Raw genomic sequence first — 15,383 nt, 5'->3', positions numbered from 1 at the left:
CGCTAATTTGTGGGGATGTAGAGTGAATCTGTGCCTATTGCTTGTTATTACCTATCTGCTATTAGAATTCTTAAATTTTGAGTTTATTGGTAGTAAAGTGTTACTGAAAAATTTCTTTATAAACAACATTTTTTGTGAAAATGTTCTCCTGTCCTTGAATGAGTTCTCCCTGGTGAGCTGTACTTAAAATCTTGACTTTAACATCAGATGAATGCTGCACTCTTGAAAATGCAACATAAAGTTGACCATGACCAAACACAGGCTCAGATAGGTAAATGCCGACTTTATCCAATGTTTGTCCTTGTGATTTGTTGATTGTCATGGCAAATGCAGCCTTAATGGGGAATTGTCGTCGTTTAAGTTTAAAAGGTAATTCCTGGTCAGAACTGGTAAGGTCAATTCTGGGAATCAAAACAGTATCACCGCTATGGGATCCTGTAAGCACTTCTGCCTTGATAACATTTTGTCTCATGCTCTTCACAACCAACCGTGTACCGTTACATAAACCTTGCTTAGTGTTAGGGTAGGGGCACACGGCGCGATTTCGCCGCGATTCTGCGCTGGGCGAGTTGTCGCTGCGTTTTTTAAGCCGAAATAGCTTTGCTAACTTTGGCGCTGGCGTCAATGCAAATCGCGGCGAAATCGCTGCGCTAATTCACACGCGGCGATTCTTTTTCTACTGTCGCCCGGAAACGCTCAGCGAGGCAACTTCGGACGACAATAGAAAACGAATCGCCGCGTGTGAATTAGCGCAGCGATTTTGCCGCGATTTGCATTGACGCCAGCGCCAAAGTTAGCAAAGCTATTTCGGCTTAAAAAACGCAGCGACAACTCGCTTAGCGCAGAATCGCGGCGAAATCGCGCCGTGTGCCCCTACCCTTAAGGTTTCTTAACAGCATGACTATTGTTCCTACTTTGAGTATAAGATTGTGTTGTGGTAATCCAGCATTGTTGATAGTGTTTAAATATTCTAATGGGAAGTTAAGTTTCTCACTTTCGTCTTCAGAATCAATACAGTCAGTACTCAGAAAGACACAGCTTTGTCCAGGAAGTAATGCAATCACTTGGTTGTTTATCATGTCAACATCAATATTTTTTGGAGATAATATAGCCCGTTTTGCTAAAAATGGCCACCCACGCAGGTACGCAACCGGTTCCCCTCCTAGAGTGACGCTAGCGCCGCCATTAGACAAACTTGCAAAGGAGTAGCAAGATGGCCGACGCTTATACAGACTTTAGTGGGCGGATGACAAACTCGCAGAGGAGTAGCAAGATGGCCGACGCTTATACAGACTTTAGTGGGCGGATTTGGCAGTGGGCGGATGACAAAGTCGCAGAGGAGTAGCAAGATGGCCGACGCTTATACAGACTTTCGTGCAGGTACGCAACCGGTTCCCCTCCTAGAGTGACGCTAGCGCCGCCATTAGACAAACTTGCAAAGGAGTAGCAAGATGGCCGATGCTTATACAGACTTTAGTGGGCGGATGACAAACTCGCAGAGGAGTAGCAAGATGGCCGACGCTTATACAGACTTTAGTGGGCGGATTTGGCAGTGGGCGGATGACAAAGTCGCAGAGGAGTAGCAAGATGGCCGACGCTTATACAGACTTTCGTGCAGGTACGCAACCGGTTCCCCTAGTGTGACGGTGAGCGCATCTGCCTCCCTAGATCCTAACCTTCCAGCGGTCGCCGCCTGAGTGAGCAGGAAAGAAGAGGCGGCGGGAGGCAGAAGGAGACGGTGAGCGCATCTGCCTCCCTAGATCCTAACCTTCCAGCGCATCTGCCTCCCCGATCCTAACCTGTTCTGATCCTAACCTTCCAGCACATCTGCTAATCGAAGGCCGCATCTATGTCTTTCGGCTGAAGTTGCGCGCGCATCTCATAGATCCTAACCGAAGTTGCGTGCGCATCTGCCTCCCCTCCACTCGGGACATAGATAGGCCTTCGGTTAGTATATAGGATCTGTCTGGTTCTGCAGATGCTCCAGTGGATGAGGAGGATGAGGGTGAAGCTGATGTGTCTTCACACTGTTTCTGCCTGAATATCAGTAACATCGACCTGCCTGCTTCTATCTCAATAGTCCTTGGGAGCCATTTACTCTCCAACTTTGTCACCGTCTTCATCGTTTTTGGGCAACTGAAAATAAAAAAAATGCTGGAGTTCTTAGCTAGGGGAAATCAAAGACCTTTGTGCTACCTTATGAGAGAAACTGAGACTTTTGCTTTTAAAGGATGTATTTGTTCATTAGGTAGTATAAGGGCAGAGACACACACGAAGATCCAGGAAGATTTAGTCGTCTGGCGATAAACTCTTCTTTGGGCGACTGATCTCCCCGAACTGCCTTCCTGCCGGCCAGAATCGAAATCGCCGGCAGAATGGCACTTGGAGTGCTTCGTTTTCCGAAGTTGCCTTACAAGGAAACTTCGGTTGACTTCGGGAAAGCTGAATTGATCCAACTGCCATCCCGCTGGCAATTTACAGTACATCTTAACCAGTGGGAAGGCAGTTTGGGAAGATTGCTTTCTTTATACAGGGGGCCTGGGAGGTTTAGGGAAGTTGGTGGGTGACCTGTGAGACACACTAAATTGTGGGTAACCTGTGCAGTGGGTATAAGGGGGCTTGAGTCTATATAGTAATTCCACTGATAAAAATGTATTTATATCATCAATATCACAAACAATGTGGGGGTTGCTTTATCAATACTGAACATAATACGTGTCTGAGGGGCATAAATATTATCCTTCCCCGGATCTGTTTCTTCTGAAACTGGATTCCGGTGACATGGGGAGAAACAAAACAAACAGTAGTTTCATAGAAAATCCCCTAACATGACTCTAAACAGCACCCAGAATAAAATAACTTTCTCCCTATGATAAACTACTTGTCTATCAGTGGGAGAAATGATACTGCTGTGTTAGTTCAGGTGAAACAGTCAGACAAACACAGGGACTTGTGCTACATTTATTACAACATGGCAGGTAACACAACCCTGCTCCACACTCGCTCTCAGCTTAGACAGGAACAGGAAATGAATCATAAGGCAATGCCAAAACAGCAGGAATGCCCTTAACCAAAATGTCCACTAAAGCTGGTTACTACACTCCCTCCATTTAGTTCCTTTGATAGAAGCAGCAGAACTGCAGCTTTTTCAGCTACTTCCTTGTCCAGTGTGTAGAGCCAACCCCCCTGAACGCTCCTTTTCTCTCTGCCTGTGGAGACCTGATAGAGGTGTACTCACTGCCTCTGATCCAATGGCATGGCAGCAGGTTTGAGGTCTTCATAGTCCGAGAGAGAAGGAGTGTGTCGGGGGCGGAGTTTCAGAGATCAGGTGTTGCTGTCAAATGATACAGGTGAAAGGAAAGAAACAGGTGTTAATAAATACCTGGCCTAGAGCAGCTCATATGTGACTTGTACACAGACACAGAGTAAGAATATGGAAGGGGAATTCCAGGAGGAAAATCACTGCACAGACTGGGCTGGTGCAGTCTCAGACCACATGGGGTGGAGCCGGAAGTCTCAGTCAGACGTAGGAGCCGGTTTATACTGGTCTTTGGCGCCATTTTCTGAACAAAGAGAGACGTGCCTACAGCTGCAGTTCTACTGGGAACCTTCTGCTTTTATACACGATTATGGCTCTGAGGTGTTGCTGGCTGTTTGGGATCTTGTTGCTTTATTTAAGATCAGTAAAAGGTAAGTTAGAGATTAGGAAGGAATTTAATGGGGGAGAAGAAGCAGCTGGAAAGTATGTTGGAGCTAGGGTTGCCACCTGGTCGGTATTTTTACCTGTCTCTTTTTCTTCATAATGTTACAAAGAACTATCCAGATGTAAGCTCTGTGGGGCAGAGATATTCTTCCCCTTGTGTCTCTTAATATGTGTCACTTAATCATTGTTACTGTGTGTTTCTGTTACTGTGTATATTTCTCTTATTGAAATGTTTGTTCCTCTGTTTGGAATATTGTATATATATTGTATGCAAGCAGAGTATGATGCACACACTAATGCCATATAAATAAAGATTGCATGCACACACACACACATTTGGTAGGGATGATGCCCACTGAGGTACATACAGAAGGTGAATCTGGGAGTAGTAATAATCTGTGTGTAGGCTCAAAAAGCCAGATTTGAATCAGTGAGGGTGGTGTTGGTGTAAGTTAGGGAGCACTGGCAGTCACAGGGTGCAGAGAGAGTTGGGAGAGACATGACTGCCTTGCACCCGCTGGGGTTTCACTCTATTATGGCTCGAGGTGCAGATCGCAGGCATGCAGCAAATGTAAGTGATTTTCTCAATGAGCACTAATGGGTGTGATTTTTATTAATAAATGAGGCCTCTCGATGTGTTGAATTCTTGTTTATTAATAAGACCAGAGGACCATGTAGTGGCCAGTACTACATACACGCGATTACACGATTATATGGTTCATTTATTAACATACCACCCACTGGGGAACCCTGGAGTTACCTCCATCCTCCTCGACTTGGCGCTAGTTACAGGAATCCCACAACCAGTCGCATCAATAGCTGCAGCACATGCTGAATCAAATGCATTTTGGAATGGGCACTTTGGAAGAGAAGCAGCCCCTGCTGTAAAAATGCTGGACGCAAAGTGGCATTAAACTACTAAGTGCCATTGTGTCCCAGAATTCAGTGCAATCACTTAGGCCAGTGATCCCCAACCAGTAGCTCGTGAGTAACATGTTGCTCTCCAACCCCTTGGATGTTGCTCTTAGTGGCCTCAAAGCAGGTGCTTTTTTTTCAATTCCAGGCTCGGAGGCAAGTTTTAGTTGTATAAAACCAGATGTACTGCCAAACAGAGTCACTTGTAGGCTGCCAGTCCACATAGGGGCTACCAATAGCCAATCACAGCCCTTATTTGGCACCACCTAGGAACTTTTTTCATGCTTGTGTTGCTCCCCACCTCTTTTTACATCTGAATGTTGCTCACGGGTAAAAAAGGTTGGGGATCCCTGACTGCGCATCCAATTCTTTGGGTGCAATTTAAATGGGTGAATGAACTCATCACATTCGGGGCAGGGCAGGGTGCACAGTTCAGAAAATGGGCAAAATTCCTGATCTTATTTGCACTTTGCACACTGTCCTATGGTAAGTTCCACAAGTGTCTGCATGCCAAACCTGAGCAGTGAAACCTGCGTCCCCCATGGTGAATAAAGCACTGGCAGCACTCGACAGCAATGTATTCATGAGGGGTGAGCAGGGTCCCCCCATACAATATATTCTTACCCTCAGTGGTTATAGAATCAGGAGGAGTTTATTATTAATTAGGCGACAAATTGTCTAATCCCCCTTTTCCCTTAATTGGAATCTGCCCAATATAATAATGGCTACCAGTGTCCTGTCAGGAACAATCAGCCTAGTTCTCCCCAGTGTCTCACACACCACTAGAATGTATTTACTGAATATGTCTGCTCATCCTCTGCTAGTAGCACTGGAACATCTGACCGAGAAACCAGTGAGAGAAAGTCTATGTTTATATAGGCCAGGGAATCACTGACTGGACAAAGGGAGATTAAACTTCAGCCTGGGAGGCCAGTGCTGCAGGGTCTGGATACAAGAGACTGCCACAAGCAAGATGGCTGCTCACACCTCCCATGTACAACTCTCTAGAAACTACTAAGCCTGTCAGAGAAACACACCTAAGGCTAAGGCCACACTAGGCGATAGCGCCGCGATTTGACTCGCGGCGACTTTTCGCCGCGACTTTTAAGCCGCAATCGCTGGGGAAACTTTTGCGCTGGCGTCTATGGGGAATCGCGAAAAATCGCCAGCGTAAAAACACACGCGGCGATCTTTTTTCTACTGTCGCTCGAAATTGCCGATTTCGAGCGACAATAGAAAAAAGATCGCCGCGTGTGTTTTTACGCTGGCGATTTTTCGCGATTCCCCATAGACGCCAGCGCAAAAGTTTCCCCAGCGATTGCGGCTTAAAAGTCGCGGCGAAAAGTCGCCGCGAGTCAAATCGCGGCGCTATCGCCTAGTGTGGCCTTAGCCTAAAAAGAATGTAAACCAGAGAATCCCTGAAGCTCAAGTTTCTATTCAGCCGAGCCCTTTGCTGCCTCAGGAAACAAAATCCCTTCTGATAAACCTGAAACAAAACAGGCGGAAGTAAAAGACTCCTCAGTGGATCAGGGAGTTGAGGGCGGGACATTCTGTAGGGAGGAGCTCCCCCTATCTGACATGGTTCAGCCCTAGTGTTGGAAAAGCTAAATGTCCCCTCAGAGTGGAGTTTCCTCACAGGAGCTTAAAGCCGATTGGTAGAAGGAGAGTGAGTGCTGGTGTCTGTCAGAGCTGCATCAATATTTATCCCTCCCCTTCATTTCTCTGCCTGACACTCCCCACTCTGCTGCTGATTTCACTTCCACATTAAATCTCCAGTCACACTCGTTCCTCACACAAGAATAGGGCTGTGTATGTGGAGCCCTCCCTTCCCTGTACAAATGACGTGAGATTGAGGCTGTTTTTGTGTCACAGGCTGAAGTGACGTGTGAGCTGCAGCAGCTAAATATCACTGTATCACATGCTTTAGTGACAGCACTAAATTTCCCAGCATTCCCTGTGGAGCCATGATTATATATATATATATATATATATATATATATATATATATATATATATATATATATATATATGATATCATTTGCCTGCAGGGTCACTTATAGTCCCTTTATACACTATAATTCCCCACACAACGTCCATTCAGAAACTACACACACATTCCCTTCTTAAACACACTCATTCCTGTATATTGTGCTTTATTATTATTATTATTATTATTATTAATAACATGTATTTGTAGAGCTCTAACAAACATTGCTCTTTATTGAAGAGTGTCCCTGTTATTATTGTGCTGCAGGATTTCTTTCTCCTTTTACTTTCAACTTATATCAACTGGCTGAATCACAGGGAGGGGCTGCATTGCTTCATACACCGGAAATACCACAAAATACCGGGTTTTATAACTAATCTGCTGCTGGACTTTCCATATAAACCAATCACCACATCACAAATCCACGGGCCGGTGCAGAGGCAGCATCAGAGGGCACAGCACACCTGCCACTACAAATGTTTATGTTAATGTTATAATAGGAAAAAACATAAACATAAATGATGGCTGGAAGCAACTCTAGCAGAGGCCTGTCATAACTGTCTGCCTGAGGGCCCCAATGTGGCTGCATTTCCTGACACTCAGGTTAAGGGGTAGATTGGGGGAGGAGGGGGAAGTATACGTGTCTAGGTGATATTTAATAATCACCCCTGTAGCATTAGCTATAACCTCATTTACTGCTTTATGATCTGCGACAAAATTAAGTTTCTCAACAGCAACCAGGCGCTCAATGAGCATGTGCAGTGCCACTGGCACCTGTAACAAGATTCAAGATGGGGAGCAGCTGTGCTTCTGGATCATTACTGATGCTGAGACTGGAGTGAATAGAGTGTGGCATTTCTAGTTGTATTTGTCTTAAGGTGGCCATACAAGGGCAGATTGAAGCTACTGATGTCGGTCCTGATACGGCAGCTTATCCTCCTGTGTTTGGGGGCTTCCAATGGGTCTCCCCGATCGATATCTGACCAAAAATCGGCCTGTTACCAATCAGGCAGTTTTGATTTTTCCCGCGTTCAAGGACCTCATCGGCTAGTTGATGTGGTCCTACGACCCGTTGGCACCAATTTCCTTTGTATAATCTGATTTATATGATATGATTTATACGATGAGCGGATCTTATTGTGTATGGCCATCTTAGGGGTCTAGAAGTTCATTTTACAACAGGAGGTATATGATTCTATAAGGGACCAGGTAGCACTGATAAAAAACGGGTGAAAGCCCTGTTTATACCAGTACAAAATGATTGTGTGTTTCAGGTGAAGTCATGTACGTGAGTGGGATACTGAATCAGTCTGTAACGATGGTCCCTGGCCCATTCGATGGTATGGTCGACTGGTACTTCAATGGGCAATGGCAGGATGCAGACAATAGAACAGCGGTATTATCCTCGAATGGGGGGGACTTACTGGATCGTGTGCATGACGGATACAGCGATCGAGTTCAGCCTTCATATAATGGATCTCTTACTATTCCTAACTTGAGGAGAGAGGACAATGGCTGGTACAAGTCTGAGACTGGCACAAACAAAACTTTCAAAAACATTCTTTTCTACCTCAATGTTTATGGTAAGTATTTGCAAAGGGATATTGCACGGTTTCTGTTCTTGTATTCAGCACGGGCAGTTTTTAATAAATATTGTGCATCTTTGTAGAATGACATATTATACAATTGTGCTACATTTAACCTTCTCAAGCTTTGTTATTTCAATCCTAGACATGAGTCCACGGTTAGGGGAAGATTTAGGGTAATGACCCACAGGACAATAGGAAGTAAAGGACCCCCAACCTGTCTGATCACAAGATAACCAGGGTACAGGCGCTGGGGATATTGGCACCCGCTATTAATCTACTCCAGCTAAAGAGAGAGTTTCACACTGAATATATGTTTCTCCTTCCATTTTTATACCAAGGATGACCTATAACACCCCAGGGCCAATAGGAACACACCCCTCCCTTGGGTCATAGTTAACACTTTACACAGTAGGGGAACTTAACTCTTTCACAGACAGTAGTCCATTCTTAAATTGTAACAGCTGTGTATTTAAATAGAATAATGCTACAATACAGACCAGCACTTACCCAGTAAGGACTTGGGAGTGGAGATATACCTTGCTCGTTCCTGTTTTATGCAGTACTCTTATGGGATCCGTTATCAAGAAAGTCATTATCTAGAAAGCTCCAAATTACGGAAAGTCCATCTCTCATAAAGTCCATTTTATCCAAATAATCCATATTTTTAAAAATTATTTCCTTTTTCTGTGTAATAATAAAACAGTAGCTTGTACTTGATCCCAATTAAGATATAATTAATCCTTATTGGGAGCAAAACCAGCCTGTTGGGTTTATTTAATGTTTACATGATTTTCTGGTAGACTTCAGCTATGAAAATCCAAATGATGGAAAGATCTGTTATCCGGAAAACCCCAGGTCCCAAGCATTCCGATAGCTTTACCCCCCCCACCCCAGTCGTTATTAACTTGCAGAAAAATTTGCATGTTTTCTTGTTGACTGCAGGTCAGGATTACAGGGTGACTATAACATGCTTTGATTTGGGGCAACCAGCAAGTTATGGCAACATGAGCTTAAATGGCTCTTGTAAATCACATTTAGGGCTCTTACACACGGCCATTCCGACCTGTGCTCCCCTGCGTTCCATTTTTTGGCGTTCAGCCGCAAGGGAGCTCAGGAATAGACGCAAGTCATTATTTGAAATGGGGCTGTACTCACTCAGGCGCGTGTAGGCGCCGAACGCAGGTTCAGACGCAACATGCTGCATTTTTCCTGCGTTCGGCGCCTACACGCGCCTGAGTGAGTACAGCCCCATTTCAAATAATGACTTGCGTCTATTCCTGCGTCTATTCCTACGCCAAAAAACGGAACGCAGGGGAGCGCAGGTCGGAACGGCCGTGTGTAAGAGCCCTTAATGAGGGCATGTGTTCCACAATAACATCTATAAAGATGATTCTTACTACACTGCCTTTAAAAATAATCTCTCTTTCCTCCTCACAGGTTACTCATTATCTCTTTTGTTTTGAATCACTAACAGCTCTAATTGAATTCAAGCCTCACAGCTCTTTATTAATTGTTTCCTCTGCAAAGTGAACAGAGCTGTCTGTATGGCAGTTTCAATAAATAAAGTGATTTTTTGGTGTTATTGTAATGTAATCCCCCCCTTCTGAGATGTGGCTCTTAAATGACCTGGCGACTGATATGTTACCCCTGTATTACAGATAAAGTAGAAGAGAATGTTAATAAAGAAGCCAAGGGAATGGTCAGCTTCTCAATGCCCTGCATAGTCAGTGGGAGACTGTTGTACCACGGGGCAGATATGCACAATAACAACCCCAAGGAAGTGTTACACTGTGATAATAAGTCATCCCCAGGTCATGTGACTGATATGTACCAAACCCGCCTGGTGCCATCTTGTAATGGATCCTCAGACCTGACAGATCTCCGAGAGGAAGATGGTGGGCTTTACACCTGGGAATGTGAAGGGACCAATGTCTATGATATTCACCTCACTGTGAGGGGTAAGTCATCACTCCACTTAGTGTAACGCAGGGGAATTACAATATACTTTATTCCATAATACCAGTGCAAAGAGACACAGTCTGGCTTATATTGACTGTATTTTATTCCTGTGAACAAGTAAATAAAATATTTAATGTTTAGGGCTTTCAATTTCATATTGCCCCTATGTTTCTTGTTTCCCCAAACTCCTATGTCCTTTCTCTTTAGTCCACCCATATCTGTCAAGTCCTGCACATGGGAATGAGCTTTGGTCCCTTCACACAAAGATATAGTTCTTTACAATCTGTGCCTGGGCTCTGTTCTCCATGTTTCTCAGCCTGGCATCTAGGCCATTGAATTTTGCCTGGCACTAAAGATAACAGCAGACAATATCAATCAGGTATTTTTGTTTTTCAGGTGCAGCTAAAAAACAGAGAACACGGACATGGTTAATTGTTTCACCACTTGCTATGCTCTTTATTGGTGGTAAGTAGCTTTTATCAGAGACACTGTTGAGTCATACAGATAAAAAATTATTGTCATATAAAACAACATGGAGGGTGGGTTATTAATGATGGGCCCCATTCATATTGTCTGGTTATTCTTTTGCCAGATGAAGGGATAAATGTCCTCCCCTGAGTTCCAATAGACTGGCATGATATCTCTATATGCTCGGGGCAGTGGTACCCTTGGTGCTGTGATTGCCTTAGTGAGATTACAGAAATAAAACCTGCATGGGGCCCATCATTAATAACCCACCCTCCATTTCTCAGTGTTGTTATTGAGTGACAGGTAGAGCACTACCCAAAGCCACATGATTTATTAGTATTTCTCAGATTTTCTAAGGGTTCATTTTATGAAGTGGGTCACAATATAATACATGTATCCCAAAAGAGTTAATTTCATCTTTAACCATGAGGATCCAATGGATTCCTTGGAAATCAGTTGAGAAATTGGAATGATCTGGAATATCCCACATAATCATTTGGTGATGGAAGCTGCACCTCAACAGATAAAGGGTCATAGATCTGCTGTAGCCCCTTCCCTAAATGAGATAAAATTGTGGGGTGCAGTGGAGTTTCCCTATATTCCTTGTGCGTGTTGTTGTCAATGACACCCTAAAGACCCACAAAGTTGACCACATAGGACCATCCTATATCTTCAAGGGGTAGTTCACCTTAAAGCTAACGTTTATTATGTTATTGATGTCTCATTACTATTAGCTTTTCAACTGGTTATCTTTTATTGTTGCTAAAATATAACTGGAGAGCAGCTGAACAAAATAAATAAATAAAACATTCAAAATCCACCAAAAATGAAGACTAATTGTCACTGTCTGCATCACACTAGATGCTAATTCAGTGATTATTTCATTAAAAGTAACACCTGCTCTTGTGATAGGTTTTCTATGGTGCTGGAAGAGAAAGTCAAAGGGCTCTGTGTGTAGAAGGAAACAAGGAAGGAGCTTGGAGACGTATGTAGAAGTGAGACAGAATGAAGACAATCAGACCTTGGAAGCAAGTGGAAAACATTCTCATCCAAATGGAAACACAAAGAAAAACTTAAATGAAGAACTGATTGTGGATGATACCAAAAGAATGGAGGAGGCACCTGAGCCCCCAGTAAATAACAAAAACCCAGAAGCTGGAACAAATGGAGCAGGGGGAAACAATACAGAGGAAAATTGCTCCCCCAGTGACACCAAAATATCTGGGATAGGGGAAGAAGCTGCAATGACTCCAAGGAATGTTGTAGAGTTTGGAAAAACAAATAAGAATGTAATGGACTGTGAGACAATGGAACCCGACATTATTACAGAACATCCAAAGAAAAAGACTTGGAAACCAATCAGCACTTCTACGTCAGATATTATTAGAAATAACACAATTAATAAGGATAAAAGGGAAATGGATCCAGGGGGGAAACACATTGAACCTATTAATGGTATAATTAATGGACATTTAAGTAAACGTGAATTACCTTCAATCAATGACAGTGGAATCGAAGTTGATTATAATGAGACAGATATAAGTGAAGTAGAGGGAAAATATAGAAATAAGTTATCTCATTTGGATAAAAGTAAACTCGAGAAACAGCCAGTTATTACTTGTAGCACAGAGCAGACAGATAAAAGGGATATAATAACTGAAAGTGGTACCTTCACTGATATAGACAGTGACCCAGTGATATATAAGGGAGGAGAGGGACAGGGGCATGGAGATAAAGCAACTCTAGATCCTGATAATCACTTCAATGATTGCTATAATGTCTATGATAGTGGCAAATTACCTTTTCCAAACAGTATAATAGAGGGGTACAACCATGATGGGGATATTGGTAAAACAGCCATAGATCCTGGCCTATTCACTAGTGATATGGGAAGCCAAGAGACAGCTATGGGCAAATATGGACCTATGAATGGTTGGTGTAAAATTGATATTGATAATAATAATGAAGATTAAGGGAGTTGCAAAACCAGATTGAGTTCAATGGTTATGAATATGTCCGGGGGATATCTTTCTTTCTGGATAGTTATGCGTCAGGGCCAATGCAACTGAGATGGCAAAACATAATTACAGTCTCAGGTCATGTGCTATTGTCAGTCAGGCTTTCCTGGAGGCAAAATCTAATTAAACATATTGTGATACTGACTGTGTGTGTGTGTGTGTGCTTTCATCAAGTCTCTCTCTGATGTCCCTTGTCTAGGAAGAGCAACCCTTTTTTATCAGTTCTTTTCTTATAAGTTGGATCATCCATTCCTTTGATTAGTTATCATGGTCCATAATGTTGGTGTTTTAATACTTGTTGCTGTCCTTTTGGTGCCATGTTTTCTCCCATTGCTATAAAACCAATTACACTGTGTCAATAAGAATTCTGGTCACTGCTACTGCAGCTCAAGCAAATGTATAAATCTGAAGACCCCTTTTAGTCTTTGATCAGGTTATCTTCTTTAGCAGAAACTGGTGTGTTCCATAATGACTTGCCAGATATAATGTTTGGTGCTATGGGTGCAAGGGATTCCTTGTACATTATACTTGTCTTTCACAAGGCATTAAGTCCAGAGCTCCTACTGTGGCCACATGTTATTCCCTTTCCCACACTGAAGAGCAGGAATATGGAAGTCATTAAAAAACAAACAAACAACAAAAAAACACTTTTTATAGTGCAGGCAGGCAGGGGTGCATTAATGCACAGTCAGTGAATGACTCTCTGTGTTTATTTGCTCCTGGTCATGGTCACTGGTTCACTTGGAGAAGCACCAGAGGCAGATCAATTATTACTTATGTTTTCTTTAATTTTCTTTTTTATACATATATATATCTATCCACGCTGTGTGTTTCCAGTAAACACGGAGAACACAGATCAATGGACAAAACCAGACATCTTCTTTGCAGCACTGTGGTACTATTAGGCTGACACTGCATTTTCTGCAAGTTAAAAAGGTAATAGGTCTCAGTGTTTAACATAAACCCCAATTAACCCTACACAAATGTAGGGGATCAGACAAATCCTTCTCCTTTTTTTCTGTCTGTGACATTATCCAAACCAGTTACAGACTGGAGAGCCATCCGATTGGCTGGGCATCCCAGTGCATCCTTGGGATAGAGGGAGAGCCTGATTTTGGAGCCTTTTGTACAGGGTCTACAACGGAGATAACAGGGGTTGTATGCTGAAACATCCAGCCAAAACAAGTTCTTGTGAGACTGTCCAGGCTGTTGCATCTGTAGAAGTACAGAGAGAGCCCATCCTGTTCCCTGCCAAGCTGCTAGAGACTCAGAAGGAGAAAGGTGCCACTGGTGAGTTTGATCCTGCTGCAGAGCTGCCTGTAATCTCCAGTGTGACTGCCTCTGAGAGCACCCCAGTGAGTGAGCCAGCCAAGGGAGGATACTGGCACGGATACAAGTGTGGGGCCCCAATTTGAGGACAGGTCTTGTGTATTTAGCTGCTAAGTGGGAGCGGCTGCTAAGTTCCAAAGGGAGAGGTACTTTTGGGAAAGGTAGCGCTTCCTGGGGTATTAGAGCTCTGGGGAAGGGACATTTCAATTGAACTGAAATGTGTGGTTATTAACCCCTTCCAGAGGATTGGGAATTTGATAATAAAAAGGACTGTGTTGGAGAAACAGTCGGGTACCTAATAGTGAGTAAGGTAGGTCCCACATGTTCCCATTGCAGCAGTTTATTGTGTATTAGATTGCCCAAGTTCTTTCACTACTGTTTTATATTAAGTTTATATCTGTTTCATTTGCAAACTGTGTGTTTTATTTGTCCTGATGGAAATTCCCTGAGGTGTGCTCCTCAGTGTTCCTTAGGTGGAGGCACTGCATTTTAATTCCCAGTTCCCAGTACTTTTCATACTCAAAAGGGACTCAGGGCCCCTGGATTGCCAAGGGTTAATTGCAATTTAAAGACACAGTAAACAAATTAGGGTTACCCAAATATGTCCCCTGATCAGGACAGGCAGTGTTGTGTTCCCCATTGAAATCAAAAGGAGTTGCCATGGAGCTTATTCGGCCGTCTAAAAAGCTACTGTGCCATCAGCCTCACAGAATGTAACACGTTAGTCATCTAAATCAGCGCTGCAGTTTACCGTTAACAAACCATCAAATCAGCAGATAGAGCTAAGATTTATTCACAGACACGGAAGTCATTCGCATACAATCATAGCTGACATGTATATGTGTGCAACACACTTTCATCACGAGCAGCTGTTGCTGGGCCGTCTCCCTGCAGGGAAAATTAATTGTGGGATTCTTGTACACTGCTTATTTTTCATTCACTTTCTAAGCACAATAGAGGGTAAGCCACTGATTATATTTGTTTGTTGCTCTAAGGGGCTTCTGTATTGTGACACGGGTACATTCAGATTTTTTGCACAGCTCTTAAAGGGGAACTTATTTTCGTATATACATAATTTGTATTGACTTACTACACTACACTACATGGTTTTTACCAAATGTGCACTTCCTTGTAGTTCTACGAGTTTTATGTCAGATGGAGGTTAATAAAGCTGGTTTATATATGTACAGGCTGTGCACAGGGAAGGCAAGTATGTAAAGGTAAAGGACGTGGCATCATCAATCACAGGGTATATAAGTTACTATAAAAAAGTAATAAGGAAAATGCAACATTCAAGGGTAAAAAACATAAGGGAAAAAACATGGGACACATCCCATTTTGCTAAGACGAAATACAAGTTGCTAAATAATTGAATATTTCATAGAACGAGGCGTAACTATAGAGGAAACAGAGGG

General features: G+C 43.1%; 1 protein-coding gene across 1 annotated transcript; it reads left to right on the top strand.

Moving 5' to 3' along the window:
- The first annotated feature begins 3,079 nt into the window (after positions 1–3,079).
- Positions 3,080–12,783, top strand: LOC108697566. The gene is made up of 5 exons (XM_018227710.2): positions 3,080–3,690; positions 7,880–8,188; positions 9,853–10,152; positions 10,550–10,618; positions 11,534–12,783. Exons 1-5 carry the CDS (start codon positions 3,630–3,632, stop codon positions 12,592–12,594), a joined length of 1,800 nt encoding a protein of 599 aa, XP_018083199.1. The 5' UTR covers positions 3,080–3,629; the 3' UTR covers positions 12,595–12,783.
- Positions 12,784–15,383: the final 2,600 nt, after the last annotated feature.

Source organism: Xenopus laevis, chromosome 1L (genome assembly GCF_017654675.1).
Source record: "Xenopus laevis strain J_2021 chromosome 1L, Xenopus_laevis_v10.1, whole genome shotgun sequence".
NCBI classification, from domain to species: domain Eukaryota; kingdom Metazoa; phylum Chordata; class Amphibia; order Anura; family Pipidae; genus Xenopus; species Xenopus laevis.
Note: the sequence above shows the minus strand (reverse complement) of the source record. Positions and strands in the feature narration are given on the sequence as shown.

Bases quoted from the DNA above. Each gene is read 5' to 3' on its own strand.
- LOC108697566 (XM_018227710.2), top strand. From the start codon at position 3,630: ATGGCTCTGAGGTGTTGCTGGCTGTTTGGGATCTTGTTGCTTTATTTA. The intron at 10,153-10,549 runs GTAAGTCATCAC...TTTGTTTTTCAG, and splicing joins TATTCACCTCACTGTGAGGG to GTGCAGCTAAAAAACAGAGA. The intron at 10,619-11,533 runs GTAAGTAGCTTT...CTCTTGTGATAG, and splicing joins TGCTATGCTCTTTATTGGTG to GTTTTCTATGGTGCTGGAAG.